Consider the following 20120-nt stretch of genomic DNA (forward strand, 5'->3'; position numbering starts at 1 on the left):
CACCCTCCATTCAAGCCTCTTCAAAATCCATAGCTCCATTGGTAACAGCTGACCTCCAGTTACAAAGCTCAAGTGCCAGAACTTAATGTCTTAATACCTAATACCTAAGGCATTAGCATTGCGCATTCACATCAATGTTTATGGGTGTACACTTTTATACTATGTTTGTACTGTGCCTGTATTTTCTTCCTTTGGGAAAATTAAGCATTGGAGGGAAGTGGTACTTGCAGAAAGGGCCAACCTCCCCCAAAGTTTTGATCCCATTCACATGTTCTGTTTTGGGGAAATGTTTTAAAAAATAGAGATATGCCAGTGTTGCTGGTTTCTCACCTCACATGCTGTTTAACAACATGGACTTAGAGCTGTATAATTGTGACACTGGCGAAGCACATTTTGGCTGCTGTTATCACCTTGTCCAGGTGTGTATCTGATGATGAATTTTTGGTACCTGCTATTTGCCAGCTACTATGTCCAGAACTGTGGAATCCCCCAGGGCTCAATTTTGTCAACTTTGCTTTGCAACATGTGCTATGGAGACATGGAAAACAAGCTGCTGCGGGGCATACAGAAGGATGGGTATGACATTTCATGTATTTACTTTGATTTGTTTTGTGTCCTATGTTCCTCCAGGGTAGGAGTGCAGTGTGGTTCCCAATCATTAAGAAGCTTTAAGTTAAAATACAGCAGATGATTGAGATTTGAGTACAAATTAACTTAATTGTCTTATGTTGAATATCAGTCATCTGCTGTGTTTTAACTGAACACTTTTTAATTCTTGGGCAGTCCCCAAGTTACGAACAAGATAGGTTATGTAGGTTTGTTTTGGATTTGTTTATAAGTCAGAACAAGTACATGCATGCTTTGGATAGTATAGGGAAGGATTAACTGTTGTACTGTCTGTGCCCCTATTCAGAAGATCTTACCTCACTTTCTGTCCCTGTGAAAATTGGGATTTTGAAAAAATTAGCTTGTTGTGGAAACAAAGATTGGTTATAAAGCTTCAGTGGAGACATCTTTCCCCCATGATAACTCTTTCAGGGGTGAATTTCTCTTCCGAGGGAGAAATTTCTCTCATTTCCTGTTGTCTCAGTCCCTTTTTAACTATGAGTTGTTTGTAAGTCAGATATTTGTACCTAGGGGACTCCCTGTAATCCAGTTTCATATATGTCATGATTTCCAGACAAGTTCATTGAGGCAGAGGTGAAGATAGTTTCCCTTGTGTTCCAACAAACTTGAAAATGGAGAAGTCTGTCACTCATTTTAGGCCAATATCCAGGTCCTCTGTCATATACTAAGAGCAGGAAATTGCAATGTAGTTATTCTGTGGATGAAGTAACAAGTGCTATTTGGTATCTTGAATCCTGTCCAGAATAAAGGCAGTCTCCAAGTTACTCCTAATTTTTCAAGCAAGAGAGAAATAGTTTTCATAAATGATCATTGTCTGAGCTGTCCTCAGTTTAACTTTGAGGACCATGAGGCGGAAGGTCACAAACCTGCCCAATTATTATTGCTTAAGCCTTCGTAAAAACATCATATTTTCTTATAACTGCTTGTTCTCTGCCCAGTGGCCAATGACTAGGTAAATCAACTTCTTATATAAATAAATTAGAATGCCACAAACCCATTTATCCAAATGGAGTGACTGATGATAATATTTTAAGGTTGGCAAAACTGTCAGCTTTCTATATAAATAAATTAGAATGCCACAAACCCATTTATCCAAATGGAGTGACTGATGATAATATTTTTAAGATTGGCAAAACCGTCAGTACTTCTGCTTATTTGGCATAAATTTTAAGCTCATTGTAGTGGGATTTTAAAACAAATAAAAAACTTGCATTGTTTGCGCTGTGGCATGTTTTTCAGATCTCAATGAGAACATTGGGCTTAAGTAACTGTTGCCCAGAGTGGGCTTTGTGATTGTATTTGTTCAATAAAAATGCTGAGAGCCAGGAAACATATTTCTTGAGATATTATTTCCTCACTCCAGTACATTACAGTGCCCCGTCCTCTGCCAAGAAATTCTGAGTTCTCCCAAATAAACCAGCCTCCCAGCAACCAGAAAACATCTTTCTGATTCAGTGTGTTATAGTTTGCCAAAATAATAACGAAAGAACTTGTATGGTACTTTTTTGCTCAAAATGCAGTGAGCCCAAGGTATCTGCTGGGGTTTGGTATTAGATCCCCTTCTGGATATAAACATCATTGGATGCTCAAGTCCCATTATAAACAATGGCATTGTGAAAAGTTATCCATCATATAAAATGGCACAATCAAAGTTTGGTTTTGGTATATATTTTAAAAAATAGTTTTGTGGTGGTTGAATCAGTGGATGCCGAATCCAGGGATATATTACACCGCTTTGAAAAAAAAACCCTATTGGCAAATTTGTTTTAATTTTCTTTTTTCTTTTTGGTTGCTTTTTGTTCTGTTTTTGCCTTTTTTGTTAAATAAAAGTGTTCACAGCAAATGTCTGAAATTTGTATCCAATTATGTAGGTGAGAGTGACTTACAATGTCTATATTGTAGAATTTTTCAACAAAAGTATTGCATACAGAAGTGTCCTATCCTACTGAATGAGGATGAGGAAAGTTTATCCATAATATAGTGAGATTAGGATAATAAAGGGCTTGTGGGGTGTTTCATTTTTAACACGAGATAAAATGTCCTGCCAAGCTAAAATTTAGAAACTGCTTTGTGTTCCTAAGCCATTATTGATCATTCATGCTTACTATAAAAATTAAATGGTTTTCAAGACAATGTAATGCTCCTTTTAAAATATTTCAGAATATTGATGCGTTTAACAGATGACTTCTTGCTTGTTACGCCACATTTAACCCAAGCGAAAACTTTTTTGAGGTATGATATAAAGGTTCCATTTTTTGTAAATTGATGGTTGAGTTACCTTTTTGAGTTTTGATTGTTTTTATTTCTGATTACTAAGGAACTGAAATATAGTCCCGTTCTAGTCTGCTTTCATTCCATATTTTCTTCTGTATCAGATATCTGATCCTGACATTTATGGCCATATATGCTGCTTTCTGTTTAAGTGTAGATACAAAAATGAATGTGGTATTAGGCATGAAAATAATTTTCCTGGCAATTTTGACTCATGATAATATCATACCACAGACATACATGCATGCATACATACACAGACAGATGGACAGATGATGGAACTATAGAGAAAATATATTATTTTAAAATGTTTAATATTGTCCTTGGGGCTGTGTTAACATTCATAGAGAAAAGGATGTGCTGTGTCTGCTAATACTTGAGACAAATTCCTGGCTTCAAAGCAAGATTGTTTGGAGATGGAGCTTGCTATGTATCCATCTTCCTATAATTCACAGAAGAAGAATGAACTTTGCAAAGCCAGAAAAAACATGCAGATTTGGCTTCCTTGTCTAGTTTTAAAAGGCAGATAAATATTTTTCTTGGTAAAGAATTATAGTGTGCTAATGTAGCATATATGAGTTATTGGTTTGTTCGAATTGATGGGGAAACTCTACTAGGGTTGTATGTTAATTGAGTTCAAAAGGAAAGGGGAAGCTGGAGAAGAAAGAGGAACTGGAGGGCTTTTAAAAAAAGAAAAACAAATATACGATTTGTTGTTATCCACTTTAAAACAAACCAACAACCACAATATAATGAAATATATATTAAATTGACCCCATATCCAGACTCCCAGTATTCAGTGTCTCCAGTGTGGTGTCAGTGCAGGACTTGATTGCCAGACACTTCTATATACACTGCTCTGCACTATTGCAACCTTGGACGCAATCCTTAAATAAAAATATACAAAGCAAGTGAAAATGCATAATTGAAATCCCACTATAAGGAATATACACTTTTGTCCTTAAATACATAATTGAGATTCCTTCTACCTTATTTAAGGAGAAATATCCTAATTTTCATATCTGGCCCCTATAGCTCTCTCTGTCTTTCTGACTTGACCTAGTAAGAACAATTCTTTTTAGGGTTTTGTCAGATTACAATACCACCTACTGCCCTACTTAGAATGAAAAGTTCTAGTGGCAATTATGATGAAACAGTCATTTGTCCATCTTCACACTTCAGAATAAGAAGATTCTCTTAAAGCAGTTCTAAAGAACCTTGTTATTATGACTGTTGTTATTGTTACTGTTTTTATTTCTTGCTCACCATGGATCAAGGTGGGGAATGATAGACTTACTAAAATACAACATAATACCATCACACTATATAACATGTGTTTTTTCCTGTGTTAAAAATGTCATTTCCTAATTGATTCTATCATAAAATCATGGAAAATATTTATTAAACTGCAAAGACTTTGTTGTTGTGGGACATCTTGCAGCACATTTTGCTATAGTTTTTCAATGAATGCCTCATCTAGTCACAACCAATTCAACATAATTTGTGGCAGCCACAAAAACAAAGTCTCTGGAGTTTAACAACTATTTTCAAAGTAAGTACCACACAATTAAACACAAAAAACACTTTCAAACAAAGAATCGATTTTTTTTTCAAATTTTGTTACATAGTGAATTTAAAATCATTAAGATTTTAAAGAAAAGATGTATCTGTGACGGTTTTTTAAATTCAGACAGTGTGGCAGGTCATTCCAAAATCTGGAGGTGGCTACAGAAAAACTCCTTTGGTGACTGGGTTGTTGTGTGTTTTCCAGACTGTATGGCCATGTTCCAGAAGTATTCTCTTCTAATGTTTCGCCCACATTTAATCAAGGTGATTGATTACAACATTAATACTGGCCTCCAACAGACAAGACTTCTTTCCCCCTCCCTGGACCTTCCACAGATATATAAACCTTCCTTTCTTAGTTTCTCCATATACCTCACAACCTCTGAGGATGCCTGCCATAAATGTGCTCTAAATGTCAGGAGATAATACTTCTGGAACATGGCCATACAGCTTGGAAAACACAACAACCCTGTGATTCCGGCCATGAAAGCCTTCGACAACTCCTTTGGTGACTGTTGCCAGCCTAGTTCTTACTATCTTCTAAAAATGTTCAGGTTTTCATTTCCTTCAAGTATGCTGTGGGGATTTTATTCTATCCTGGCATAAAAGAAACCAGAAGAGCAGAGATGGTGTCATATATTGTGTGCCTGTTTAAACACTAGTAACCACGCATTTGCTTTGACCTAGAACCCTAGCCATGGGCATCCCAGAGTACGGCTTTGTTATAAACGCATCCAAGACGGTGGTGAATTTTTCTGTTGATGAAGATATACCTGGACTCTCAGGGTTCAAACAATTGCCGTCTCACTGTATGTTTCCTTGGTGTGGATTGTTAATTGATACACAAACGCTTGAAGTGTATTGTGATTATTCCAGGTAAAAAGGAGTAATGTCTACATCAGTGCTACCGCTGCATGCTTTTAATTGGTAGATTAATGAAGAAACTGATTGAAGGCTAGGGTTGTTGAGATTTAGCAGTTGTTTATTCTAATATTATTTTGATTATTGTAAGAGTATATTGCAAGAAATATTGAAGACAGTCTAACCCAGAGGTGTCAAACTTGTGGCCCTCTGAGTGTTTTGGACTTCAGCTCCCAAAATTTCTGACCACTTGCTAGGGCTTATGGGAGTTGGAGTCATAAAAACTTGAAAGGCACCTCTGCCTTAACCTGTAAGTGGTGGAGTGTCATCATGGATAGTATTATAGAGTTGGAAGAGATCACAAGGGCCATACAGTCTAATCTCGTGTAATGCAAGAAAATCACAGTCAAAGCACCCACAACAGATGCCCACCTGGCTTCTGTTTAAAAGCTTCCAAGGAAGTAGCTTCTATCAGACTCCGAGGCAGAGGGTTCCATTGCTGAACAGCTCTTACCTAATATTCAGGTGGAATCTCTGTCCCTGAAATTTAATCCATTACTCCGTTTCCTCGTCTTCAGAGCAGCAGAAAACAAATTTGCCCCTCATCAATGTGATATCCTTCCAGATATTTAAACATGGTTATCATGTCCCCTCTCAGCCTTCTTTTCTCCAAGCTAAACATACCTAGCTCATTCCTCATGGGGCTTGGCTTCCAAACCAAGTTAAAAATTAGATCATTGCTTGACTAAAATCGGTTTAATTGACTGACAACTCCAGTTAATATGTTGGCTGGAAGCAGATCCATTCAGGCTTCCATACATCATAGAATCGGTACATCCTCTTCTCAGCTACCTAATAGCTGTGCTGTTTTCTGTATTTATAGCTCCAAATTCAGATTTGCACATCCTCACACAAATCCAGAGCTATACTTTTAGACTAGTGCAGATATTTGTGTAGGCTTCTCTGTTGCAAGGATGACAACCAAGTCACACAACAATAGTATTAATATTAAACTGTGTGGCCAATCATTAACTCAGTTCAGTAGTTCAAGAATGTAGCTTATGTGTAGTAGGAGGTTAATGTGCTCCTCTATTTTAACTACATATTGGTTTAGTTATTTTATTTTATTTTTAGAATTTGGAGTTGGCTGTTAGATTTTTTTTTTAGTGCTTCTGTGAGCTGCCCCGAGTCCCTTCAGGAATATGGTGGCGGGGTACAAATAAAGATTTTTATTATTATTAGTATTAGTATCTCACCCACTATCAGTTTTTAAAATGAACATAAGAAAACTGATGATTTTGCAATGTACTGTATATCATTTAGAAGTCTGCAGTTTTGGCATGCCAGGATTATTTTGATCACACAGTTGTGAAGTATCCAGCATTTTTCTCCTACAGAACACTGTGTATCAGAAATCCATACCATTTGATGCCATCAGAGAAAAACTGTGTAGTAAAGGGGAAAAACAATTTGAATCTTCCTCAAATCCAACTAAACAAAGGTCAAAGAGCTGATTATATTCTTCTTATTCCCTGTCTCCGACTCTCTTTTTCTTTCTCCCTCCCTTCTCTGCCTCGGCGCAACTGCAGCTATTCCTGCACATCTATCCGATCCAGCCTCTCTTTCAACTCTAGTGTCAAAGCTGGTGTGAGCATGAGAAATAAACTACTTGATGTCTTGAAGCTGAAGTGCCACAGTTTGTTTGTAGATTTGCAGGTAGGAAAAATGAAAACACGATTAGGATAGCATTTAGGCGGAATTAATCTAAAACATGTAACCAGAACTAAGTCCTTAATGCTATCCAGTACAGATTGTATATCCCTTATCCAAAAGGCTTGGAACAAGGAGTGTTCCATATTATGGATTATTTCGCATTTTTGCATAAACATAATGAGATATGTTGGAGATGGGATCCAAGTCTAACCACCAAATTCTTTTATGTTTCATACAGACCTTGTACACATAGCCTGAAGATAATTTTTATACACTGTCTGTTTAATAATTTTGTGCATGATACAAAGTCTGTGTACATTAAACCATCTGAAAGCAAATTTCAGAATTTCCAGCCTTTAATGTCGACAATTTTAGAGTAGTTTGGATTTGTACCACTGTTGTAAAAATTGCTATGATTCTTGTACCTGTATTTTTCTGCATGAAAATAATTATACCTCGTTGTCTACATGTATTTATATAGGACAAACTTGCCCCATAATGTATGATTTAATGTTTTATTTTTTCTCTCTCTGTCTCAATTTAGATTAATAGTCTTAGAACAGTCTGTATTAATGTTTACAAGATCCTTCTGCTGCAGGCCTACAGGTATGTGAGATAATTTGCAAGCACCAATACTCTCAAAAGCCACTGGAAGGTGCTGTGGGTTAGGAAATCCCAGGACTGCCTTTGACCCCGGGTGCTCGTTTTCATGCCATGTGAGCATGTCGGCATCTGAATCTAGGAAGTGTGTATCTTCTATTCCATATTTCTCCTTGTGCTTTTTATTTAGTGATGAAATTTTGGCATAGGTACAGCTGCACAGTTGTTCCTGTAAAAAGAAAATAATTTTCATCCTTTATCCCTTGTATCTTGAAAGCCATGCTGCTGGATGTTGTGTTTTTATAAAGAGCTCTTCTTAACAGTGTGTCTGCGTAGAAGTAAGTAATGCAAGGATTGCCTGTTCCCCAGGAGAGATTTAGACTGTATTAGCTCTATAGCAGAGGTGGAGACATTTTGTGGTCTCTAAGGTTTCCTTTGAAATATAGTTTTTGCTATATTCCCCAAAGTATATGTGGTACAATTTTGCTTTACAGTGGAACCACAACTTAAGAGTGTCTAAACTTAAGGGCATTCTGAGTTAAGAGCTGTTGCTCAGCCAGGATTTTGCTTGGACATACAAGCAGCATTTTTAAATAGGAGCTAGTGCCAGAGGGAGAGCTAGTGTGAGAATACAGGGCTTCAAGGGAGCAGCCTCCGTGCCTCGTGCTCTTGTCCACTTTGGGAGATTGCTGTCCGCTTTACTCCTGTCTGCTTTGAGGAACTTGCGGTTTGTTGATTTTTGTGTGGTTTTTATTCCTGGTATATTTTTAAAGAGGGGGAGGGAGCGGGTGAAGCTGGAATGATCTTTTTCATTATTTCATGTGAATGTTCATTTATACATTAGTTGTTATTAAATAAGTACATTTTCTTATTTAAAAACACGTAACCAAAAAGAGGAGGTTTGGGTGGTCAGAACTAATTAAAAGCATTTCAGTGGGAAAATTTGAGATGAGAGCATTTTGAGTTAAGAGCTCAGTTATGGAACTAATTAAATTTTTAACTCAAGGTATCACTATCTGGAGGAGATGGGTTGTTTTAGGCCTAGAAGCAGACTTTTTTCTGACAAGAACTGACAAAAGTGGCCAGGAAGGAGAGCAGAAAGCAATTCCACTTGTCATTCCCCAGGTTTTTGGGGCATGGAAACATTTTGAACGTCTTTGTGTGGGTGGGATGAATGTCAAGGGGTGCTGCCTTCTTCCGGGGGCAGTTCAGCCCCTGAACCCCAAGCAGTTTCTCACTCCCTGCTTTCTAGAAAAATAGTAGACACTTCCAGCTGTTTCTGGACTGCAACTTTCATCCTTGCTAGCCAAGTAGTTAGGGATTATGGGAAATGTAGTCCAGCAGCATCTGAATTTCCACTCCTTGAATGTCTCTTCCATAGTGTCTTCCTTTGGAGCCAAACTGGTTACAGTCCTTTTAGGAACTGTTCTAGCTTCATCAGCTGCACACCTTCTGTGCCACTAGTCTGTGTAACCCCTTCTCTCCAGTCTCATATAATATGCCCTCTCAGCCCTCTCTTCCCTCTCCCAGACTTTTTTTCCTAAATGGTCCCTACATATCTCAGTGACAACCACTCCCCTGTCTGAAGGGGAGCTCCATGAGCTCTGAGCCTCTGTTGTTGATAGGTTTCTTGCCAAAAGGTCTTGCCAGCTTCTCCTCCTTCCACCATCTCACTGGCCTGCTTCATAGTGGGAGCGGTTGGCTTTCTGTCATACTGATAGGTCATTGCTTTGGCACATATACCCTCCCTGAATATACCAGAACACAAGGAGAAATCTGCTGTTTCAAAAACGAATCCTTTAAAGCAGTACTTGGATATTACTTTTTAAATGAATCCCCAGATAGCATGGCCACAATTGTACGGCAGTCCAAATAGCAGTTCTTCCAAACTCTGATGGGCAAGAAAGGAACTGGAAGGGAACTTAGTTTTGCCTGATAATTAGGTGAAAATGTGGTTCTATGAAGAATGTTTAAAGGCTACAGGAAGAGAACTCTGGACAGGTATAAGGGCATACAGCCAAAACATACCAAGTGGAATTGCCAAGTGCATTGTGACATGAGAGATCCTTCCCACAATTTAGTTCTGTGACTCCGTGATCCACACATTCATTGAACCAAATCTAGGGTTTGAAGTTGTGTTTGCATCAGGCTGTGGCTCAGTGTCAAGTCAAAGTGAACAAAATCTAAATGCTATCTAAATCATGATTGCTGCAGCAAATCAGCATCTGATTAAATTCCTCTCAATTGAAGCAATACCTAGTAATTGCACTTTTTTTTCAGTCTCCCTTCATTCTCGCTGCTCTCTAAATTTAGGTGGCATTTTTTGTAATTCATTAATCACTTCCCTCCTTGGAACATAGTGTCTGGATATTTCTGCCTGGACTTTAACCCGTGTCCTCTCAGCTTTGCCCAGTAATGAACTGCAGCTCCCATCTTCACTTTCTGGAGCACTGATAACCTTTGAATCACTTTTTCTTCCTTCTTCCTTTTTCTTCTACAGGGATTTATTTTTCTCATCTCCCTGCAAACACCTGCTTATCATACTGAACATACACTTTGGTCAAGGCCAAACAAGAATGGCTTAATGTGTATTTGGAAACCACCCAAGTTACCTCTTTGATCTTGTTATGTCCTGTTGCTCTTCTAGGCAACAGCTGTGAAGGAAAGTAAAAGGTAGCTTTTTGGAAGTCCATAGGTACTGTTAGGTAAGAGTAGAGCCCCATCTGCACTGTCATATAATGCAGCTCAACTGCATTGTATGAGTTAAACTGCATTATGACACTCAATTTTATGGCAGTATAAATAAGAGATTATTTCTCCATGACCAAAGACAACTTCTCTTAAATTACTGTTTTTTAACTTGCTACTTGAAACAAATAATGATTTCCCCTACTAAATTCAGTGGAATTTATTTCCTATCAAGGGCTTGAATCATAAGCACATTTTAGCATTTTTTCCTAATTATGGAGAGGGCTTTTTATGTCGTATTTCATTCTAGGTTTCATGCATGTGTTCTTCAACTTCCCTTTGACCAAAAAATTAAAAGCAACCCTAGTTTCTTCTTGGGAATAATATCTCAGACTGCTTCATGCTGCTTCTGTATTTTGAAAACCAAACATTCAGGTGAGTGAAATAAATGTGCCATAAACTGAACCCAAAGGTCTATCTGTGAACAGCTGCTTGAGCAGCTTTTTCTGCCCCCCCCCCCCCCCCCCGACATCTAGATATGGTGCTAAATACATCACTTAATACTACCTTGCTCTCTCTTTCACTGTCTTATCAAATTGGGAAGTTGAGAGAATAACACAACCAGGACTGGGAATATGGGAGGTTGAAAGGCAGATTTAGTCAATTCAGACTCAGTGATTATCACCTTCTCCCTCACAAGCAGCTTGTTTGGGTTAAGAGATGTTGTTTTTACTCCTAGTCCACCCATTTTGACTTACTATTCTCCATTTTGACTAGCAGGCAGGCAACGAACCTTGCAGAGTGCTTGACCTTCCTAATGATAATGTTGAATTTCAAAAACAAAAAGAGAAATAATTTTGGCATAGCTGAAATTCATTGTAATTTGACTTTGCTCAATAGTAAGCAGACTGCTCATTATGGTTCTTTTATCTGCCCTCATTAAAGTCCAAAGCCATTTCCATTCCCATAGGACATTCCCAGTCCAACGAACTCTAGAAATGATTTACTGAGGCTTTGGTTTGCTTGCAAATGCCCAATCAGCCATGCTCCCATTTGTTTCTTTCCTCATGCCATTATTATTATTATTATTATTATTATTATTATTATTATTATTATCAACACAACGACGTTGTATGGCACAGCAAACAAGATAGATATGCTGGATTTCGTTTCGCAAAACCACAAGTCGAACACTTCCCAAGTGTCTAGGACTGTGTGATGTATTTTCTGATGATGTGTGCAGATCCCAGTAGGGTGGCCTTTTGCAGTTGGCAGATGGTGATTTTGTCAATGTCTATTGTTTCCAAATGCTGGCTGAGATCTTTTGGCACAGCACCCAGTGTGCCCATCACCACCGGGACCACCTGTACTGGTTTCTGCCAGAGTCTTTGAAGTTCAATCTTGAGGTCCTGATAGCAGCTGAGTTTTTCCTGTTGTTTTTCATCTATGCGACTGTCACCTGGGATGGCAACATCAATGATCCAAACCTTGTTCTTTTCCACAACTGTGATGTCTGGTGTGTTGTGTTCCAGAACTTTGTCAGTCTGGATTCGGAAGTCCCACAGTATCTTTGCATGTTCATTTTCCAATACTTTTGCAGGTTTGTGATCCCACCAGTTCTTTGCTCCTGGGAGGTGGTACTTGAGGCATAAGTTCCAATGAATCATTTGGGCCACATAGTTGTGCCTCTGTTTGTAGTCTGTCTGTGCGATTTTCTTACAGCAGCTGAGGATATGATCAATGGTTTCGTCGGTTTCCTTGCACAGTCTGCATTTTGGGTCATCAGCTGATTTTTCAATCTTGGCCTTAATTGCATTTGTTCTGATGGCTTGCTCCTGGGCTGCAAGGATCAGGCCTTCTGTCTCCTTCTTCAGGGTCCCATTTGTGAGCCAGAGCCAGGTCTTCTCCTTATCAGCTTTTCCTTCAATTTTGTCAAGGAACTTTCCATGCAGTGTTTTGTTGTGCCAGCTGTCAGCTCTAGTTTGTAGTGCGGTTTTCTTGTACTGGTTTTTTGTCTGCTGTGTTTTGAGGAGTTTCTGATTTTTGACTTCAATCAAAGCAGGTTCTTCACTTTGCTTGACATATTCTGCCAGGGCATGTTCTTCTTCTTTGACTGCTTGCTTTACTTGTAAGAGTCCTCTGCCCCCTGATCTTCTAGGCAGATATAGCCGGTCAACATCACTGCGAGGGTGCAGTGAATGATGAATGGTCATGAGTTTTCTTGTTTTTCTGTCCAAATTGTCCAGTTCCACCTGTGTCCAATTTATAATGCCAGCAGTATATCTTATGACAGGTATGGCCCAGGTGTTTATGGCCTTGATGGTGTTGCCTCCATTGAGCTTGCTTTTGAGAATTTTTCTGACCCTTTGTGTGTATTCTTTGCTGACCACAGTTTTCACATGTTCATGCTTGATGTTGTCCAGCTGTAGTATGCCCAGATATTTATAGGCCTCTGGCTGGTGACACTTTATTGTTTGGCCATTGGGCATATTTATGCCCTCACTTTCAATGATTTTTCCTTTCTTCAATGCCACTGTCGAACATTTGTCCAAACCAAACTCCATGTTGATATCAGTGCTAAAAATTCGGACAGTGTTGGTCAGAGACTGGATTTCAGTTTCCGTTTTCCCATATAGCTTCAGGTCATCCATGTACATCAAATGTGAAATTTTGTGAGAATTCTTAGATATTTGATAGCCGAGATTTGTTTTTTGTAAGATTGTTGACAGAGGGATCATGGCAATAATGAAAAGCAGAGGGGACAATGAATCTCCCTGGAAAATTCCTCTCCTGATGTTGACAAGTCCATAGCTTTCATTTCCAACAAACAGTTCAGTTTTCCAGTGCTCCATCATGTTTTCAATGAAGGTGCCAACGGTTTTACAAATCCCGATGGCGTCCAGGCACTTGATGATCCAGCTGTGTGGGAGTGAGTCAAAGGCCTTTTTGTAGTCAATCCACGTCATGTGAAGATTAGCTTTTCGGCTCTTACAGTTCTCCAGAATCATTTTGTCAATCAATAACTGGTCTTTTGTGCCCCTGCTTTTCCGTTTGTTGCCTTTCTGTTCATCTGGCAAGATGTTTTTTTCTTCAAGATAGTCTTGAATTCTGTCAGCTATGATGCCAGTCAGTAGTTTAAACATAGTGGGCAGACACGTTATTGGCCTGTAGTTTCCTGGTGCTGCTCCTTTTGCTGGATCCTTTTGTATCAGGTATGTTCTTCCAGTTGTTAGCCATTCACTGATACTTCCTTTCTGCAGCATCTCATTGAATTGTTGGGCCATTTTTCCATGTAAACTAATCAGATGTTTGAGCCAAAATCCATGAAGTTGATCACTACCAGGCGATGTCCAGTTCTTGACTTTTTGCACTCGTTTGCTGATCATTTCAGTTGTTATTTCCATCAGTTCCATTTTGTTCTGTGAGAATTTTCCTTCAAACTCCTTTATCCACCCAGCGTTTTTGTTGTAGTTTTTATTATTTTCCCAAAGTTCTTTCCAGAACTTTGTTGTTGCAGTTTTCTCTGGCTTTATGGTTACTGTGTCTGTTGTTTGGTTCAGACTCTGGTAGAACCGTCTTTGGTCTGATTGAAACAGTTGATTTTGTCTGTACTGGATGATTCTGGCTTCATACCTTTCAATTTTTCTGGCTGTTGCTGTAATTTGTTCTTTCACGATTTCCAAAGCTTCTTCAATTTTTCTGGTGTTCAGCCAGTACTTTCGGATCAGGTATTGCTTGATTTTGTCATTCTTCAGTTTCCTCTCTTTCATATTTTTCAGGTTACTTGCATCTGATCTAAGTTTCTTGATTTTCAACTCTAGCCTGACCTTCCACTTTGGTTTTCCAGTCGATTTTCTTTGGGGCTGCCTTGGTTGTAGGAGCCCAAGTTCTTCTGTTACTATCACTGCTGCACTGTAGGCAAACTGGTTTGTTTGTTCAATTGATGTTATTTGGACAGTGGAGAGTGCTGCATTCACATCTTTCATGAGAGGCGCCAGGTGTCTCTTGGGCACTGTTTTTAGAGTTGGGAGCCGCTGTCTTATTGCATTTGCTGCAGCATGAGCCATGATCTTATCCTTGAGCTCTTGTTGTCTTGCTGTCAAGGTTCCTGGTGGTTCAACAGATGTTTCAAGTGCTGGTTCCTCAAATTCTTGCAAAAGCGCCACACTTTCTTCTGGTTCAATCTGTTCCACCATTCCAAGTGTTGCTGGAGTCTCTGCTGCTGTCTGTGCTGTGGTCTGATGGTAATCTACTTTGCAAATTTTCTGGATTTCTTCGAGTTCAACTTCACTGAACACTTTGTTTCTGATTATGAATCTTCGTTGGTCAGCCAGTCGGGGTTCTGTTATCTGTGAGTCAGGGTACTCTTGTTTCCATAGCTGATGCATCCTTTTTTGGTAGCCACGCCTTTGAGGTTCAGATTTGTAGTAGCATTTCATAATTATGCGGTTTTCTGGCATTGTATATTTTTGCCGCTTCTGTGACTGTTCATTTGGGTTTTGATGATTCCGTAGCCCACTTGTCGATGGATGTCCAGAATCAGCAGCATCCACCGCGGTCCTTTTTATCCTAGGCGACGACCGAGCCAGTATAGACTTCGTTTGGGTTTGATTCTCCATAATGCTAATGGGTTAGGTGCTCTTGGTTGTGCTCCTCAGCTGAGGCCTCTCTGGCTTGGTTGGACCTGCCGGTAGTTACACTACCGCCAGCACAGCCCTCATTATTATTATTATTATTATTATTGGACTAGACCTCACAGTACAGTTTTTAAGAAAAGGCTGACATGATGCTCTTGATTAATGAAGGCAGTTATAGGAGTTCCCATCATGTGCTGCATTTGTTCACATTGAAGATTGGATTTGTGCCCTGGCATAAGCAAAGCATGTCCTTTCCCCAGAGTTTAGAAACATGATTGCTTTTAACTACAACTCCCAGATTCCCTTAGCCAATCTAGTTAATGAACATGCTGAGGCTGGATCTACACTGTCATATAACCTAGTTTCAGAATGCAGATTAAATGCCTTGAACTGGATTATATGACAGCATAGTCTCATATAATCCAGCTCAATCCAGTTAATCTGCATCCTGAAACTAGGTTATATGGCATTCTAGATCCAGCCTGAGAGATTTTGAGCACTTTTGCAACTTTGGTTCTTCCACAGCCGATGTATTCACATTGTACACACACACATCTTTAAAGTATGCAGTATATAGCTCCTAAATAAGCACTTGTTGATTTATTTTGTTTGTAGACATTCCTTTTTCTGCCGCAGGTATTTCATCTCCACTTACTTACAAAGCAGTCCAGTGGCTTTGCTATCATGCCTTCAGTGTTAAACTGGCCATTCACAGAGTTATCTACAAGTGCCTTCTTGTGCCCCTCGCACAGAGTAAGTACTTCTCTACTTTGATATTCTTCATATACTTCAGGAATACACAGAGAATGGGCAATACTATAAATTGTTAATCTTCACTTCTCAGACACTTTCGCTGCACAGAAATCCAGTACTATATATCTTTCATTAAAAACAACCAATTTTTATTACAATTATTTATCTGATGTTACTTCCAACTAAAGATGCAAATTCTTAAAGGTGCTCAGTTTTCGGTTATGTAAGAGGACTTGTTTTTTGAGGAGTGAGGTTGGTAAGGAAATGCTGCTGTGAACATAAAGTGTTTCCCTTCTGTAGGATTGGGGAGGCAGTTATAGAACCATGACTCTGTTAAGATATTTATAGATGTAAGTAAATGCATTGGGGATATGTGGATTTTTACGTCGCACAGTTAAATATTGCCTAGGTTTTAATGCTGTACTTGGGGAACTTTATCAGTTCAGTCGCTAGCATCATTCTTGTAATAAAATCTAATCTGATATGGGTTATTCCTTGAGAACATTGATCCAAATAGCCTTGTTGCATATTTCAACCATATTGCTACTTTTTATTAGTGTTAGCTGAACTAATAGCCACTCCCTATAGATTAACTGGCTGTTCTTCCCTGCGGGGGTTTTTGGTTCATCTTTTCCTCCATTGCCAGAAGTCCACCTTTTTGATATCTGATTACAAGGCACAGAGAGCTAGCTACCAAAGAACAGAATGTTTTTTGGGTCAACAAGAAATCATATGCCATGGACCTGATGAGAATTGGGGTCCTGATGGTAACTTAGTTTAAAAATACCTCAAGTATGTTGCTTCGGGCAGTATGTTTAGCATCTCAACTAGTTCTCTAAGGATAAACTAAAGTGATTAAGTACTTTTGAGTGTGTTTGGTTTGATTTTTATGAGATCTGGGATATTTTACTAAACTCCTATATTTTGGTGATCTGGTGTATTCGTTCTGTTTGATTCACTTTCATGAGCAGCGATTGTTCAACGACACTATGTTTGTAGGTAAAAAAAGGTTACTTCAGCAAATGCCGGAAGCTACTGTACAGTTGCTAAAGGAAGTGACAGAACCATCCATATACAACGACTTCAAAACTATCCTTGATTAATTGTCTGCATCCACTTTCTTCTCGAGATTCATGCTTCCTTTTCTTCTCCAAACACAAGATCTCTTCAGACTTCTAAGAGTACAACAGGCTCTTTTTAACAGCTTTGCCTGGTCCACTGAAATATGAAGTCTAAATACACTTCTGTTTGCTTAAATTCGATCTTCACTATGCAGAGGGAACATGGGCATTTCCATTGTTAAGGTAAAATATTTTCTCAGATTTCCTCTCCATGAGAAATGTCTAAATCAGTATCCCAGGGAAAGAAAATGTGCAATAATTTGGTGTCTGCTGAACACTGCTGTTCCTCATAAAGGAATGGAGTGTGTGTTTGCTTCCATACGCCAATGATAAACAGGAAATTATCTTTGAAAATGTAAGGATAGAAGCCAATACTAAATGTTCCAGTTTTTGTCCTTAGGTAAAATTGTATATAATTTGGTAAATATCCAGGCTGGATTTACATTGCCATATAATGCAGTTTGGAACTGCATTATATGGTCAATGTAGACCCAATCACACGATATGGGTCTACTCCAACCATATAATGCAGTTCCACGTTGTATTACATGGCAGTGTAGATCCAGCCTCAGTTAGTAAGTTCCAGCTAGAATCCCATTGAAGCAGTTGTTGAGTAGTGAGTTGACAACTTGACACATTGGTAAATCTGATTCAGTGGGTCTGCTTCAGTTGGGACTAGCAATATGACTTGGGCTCTTTCTTGTGTTTTTATTTTAAACAAGAACAAACATTTTGGTATAATCCAGCACTGGCCAAATATCTGCCTGTTGTGGTATCTTGCCTTAAAAAAAGAATAATGGCTGCAGCTTTCACATCATGCTCTGTGTATGCTGTTTACAAAAAAGGACAAGTATCTTTATGCTAGAAGGGGAGGGGTTATTTTTATAATGTTGGTGTGGGAACCATGTAATTTCCCTCAAACCTTGCTAAAATGCAGAAGTGTTGTAAGATATTTCATTATTTGCACTGGGAGTCCCATTCTTAGCTTGCTTATTCCATAACTGCAAGGAGGTGATTCACAAGGGATGTCATTATCTTATGCAGCCTGGGGCTTGCTTTGCTCAGTCTTAACCCTCCAACATTTTATGTGAGAGTATTAGATGAGACTGAGATTAGAATATGCACTCAAGCATAAAGATTTGAGATACTACTGTGCTTTTATTGGAAACATTAAACCTGCACAGGAGAAATTGCTGTCCTCTTCACTATTGCTTTATTGACATAATGATGAGGTAATTTGCCAGGGTTACTGTACCTTTCTTAGTATGTTTCTACTTTTAGGCTTAAACAGTATATATGAAAAGTAAATGATATGGCTGTGATGAGAGTGTTCAGTATAAATAAAACTTGATTCATTTCCATGCCAATTTGTTGTTCTTTCTGCATTTTGTTGGTTATTGCTGATACTACTGTTTGTAGATTCTGGTATAAACACAAAAATTGAGTTAACTGGAAAAGAGACAAAATCTCATTCTGTTGAACTGAGTGGGATTTAATTGTAACTGTCACGACCCAGGCGGCAGAGGCACCAATAACCATACACAGAGGCCAGAATCTAACTAATATCTTTATTGAAGGAATATATAAAGTTAATAAAAACAAGTATAGAAAATAGTCCAGAATTAGACCCTTCAGGAAAGGTCAGAATTAGTCCAAAAAAACAATGTCCAATAAGAAATATTAAGGTCCAAAGTTGTAATCCAATAACCGAAACACTCACTTTGCCAAGCAAAGTGAGGGGAGATGACAAGGTCCTTTAGTCCATAAAACTTGAGCGTGGCTAGGAAATAACTTGATACTTGAAACAAGGCTTGAACGTGGAACAAGGTAACTAAGAACAAGAACAAGGTCCGTGGAATAACTTGGTAAAATCCGTGAAACAAGGCAAGGATTAGTCCTGGGAAACAAGGCAAAGTCCGTGGGTAAACAAGGCTGGGAAGCAAGGCGAAGGCTGGATAGCAAGGCAAGGCTTGAGCTGAAGCGAGGCTTGAATCGGAGCGCGCTGTCCAAACACAACTCGCTCCGCAGGCTGACGAATTGACTCCGCGAAGTTGCTACGCGGGCAAAACACCTATATAGAGTCCAACTTTCTCACCAGAGCGGTTCTCTGGGAATCAGAAACGAAAGCTAAACTCTGAGACCAGATGTTAAACTCCTTAAAGATTCTCACGAGAACCAATGTTAATTGGCAACATTCTTAGCTGCTATCCTCGCACTCCTGCGCGAAGCTGAATCCAAACTTCTCTGTTGTTTACAAAACTCCCGGCGCAAGAACACGGGAGAAGTAGGCTCTGGGGTTGTTTGACATACTTCTGGGGCACAACTTTCTTGCAGGTGCAAGGTTTCCAGATCTGCCTGGGAAGTATCTGGCTGAGAGGAATCCAGTTCAGACTGGGAAGGTAAAAAACCCAAGTTTTCATCTTCATCAGGGATTACAATGTCCTGAGCAGGACTACAAGGCCCATGGTTCATCACACTATCCCCCTCCTCAGGGCCCCTCCCAAACTGGGGTCCTCTCCCCGAGGCGCGAGGTCGCGGTTTGGTGGGATAGGTCAGATGGAAGCGACGGGTTAGATCAGGAGCATGGACTGTGGAGGCGTCTTCCCAAGAGCGTTCCTCAGGCCCAAAACCCACCCAGTCAATGAGATATTGTAGGCGGCGGCGATGAAAGCGAGAATCCAAAATGTCCTCAACCTCGAACTCCTCCTCCCCATTCATCAAAACAGGAGGGGGGGCCGGTTGGTCTGTATCAGGACGCACACCATCCGCCGGAAGGAGCAGGGAACGGTGAAACACTGGGTGAATGCGCATTGAACGCGGAAGTTGGAGTTTGAAAGTCACGGGGTTTAATTGCGCCACCACTGGATAGGGGCCGATGAAACGGGCATCTAACTTCCGGCAAGGGCGGTGGGAGGGCAGAAAGCGAGTGGACAGAAAAACCCGATCTCCTACCTTGATTTCAGGGCCCGGCTGGCGGTGTTTGTCAGCGTGGCGTTTATAGTCCTCCTTGGCTTGGTCCAGTTGCTGGAGCAAAAGTTGTTGCACCGCTGTGAGTTCCTGCAGCCAATCCTCTGCTGCGGGAACTTCTGAAGTTTCAATGACAGGGGGAAAGAAACGTGGATGGAAACCGTAGTTTGCAAAGAACGGCGTTTCTTTTGTAGAAGCTTGAACTCCATTATTGTAGGCAAACTCAGACAGTGGTAACAGAGAAGCCCAATTGTCCTGTTGGTAGTTTACATAACAACGAAGATACTGCTCCAAAGTGGCATTAGTGCGCTCCGTT

The 20120-nt window shown here is 39.7% G+C and overlaps 1 protein-coding gene across 9 annotated transcripts in view; it reads left to right on the plus strand.

Moving 5' to 3' along the window:
* The window catches only part of tert (telomerase reverse transcriptase), a 67031-nt gene that overhangs the window by 24233 nt on the left and 22678 nt on the right, over positions 1–20120 (plus strand). Inside the window, exons 9-16 of one of the 9 annotated variants that reach the window (XM_062980819.1) lie at positions 463–576; positions 2788–2859; positions 5152–5340; positions 6915–7041; positions 7583–7644; positions 10637–10761; positions 15579–15716; positions 16688–16827. In XM_062980819.1, the coding sequence (XP_062836889.1) occupies positions 463–576; positions 2788–2859; positions 5152–5340; positions 6915–7041; positions 7583–7644; positions 10637–10761; positions 15579–15716; positions 16688–16719 (859 nt within the window). In that variant the 3' untranslated portion in view covers positions 16720–16827. Of the gene's footprint in view, positions 1–462; positions 577–2787; positions 2860–5151; positions 5341–6914; positions 7042–7582; positions 7645–10636; positions 10762–15578; positions 15721–16687; positions 18205–20120 lie in introns of those variants that run through there. The other 8 variants (XM_062980817.1, XM_008108884.3, XR_010006186.1 and 5 more) reach the window with 8 other exon arrangements.

Source organism: Anolis carolinensis, chromosome 4 (genome assembly GCF_035594765.1).
Source record: "Anolis carolinensis isolate JA03-04 chromosome 4, rAnoCar3.1.pri, whole genome shotgun sequence".
NCBI lineage: Eukaryota > Metazoa > Chordata > Lepidosauria > Squamata > Dactyloidae > Anolis > Anolis carolinensis.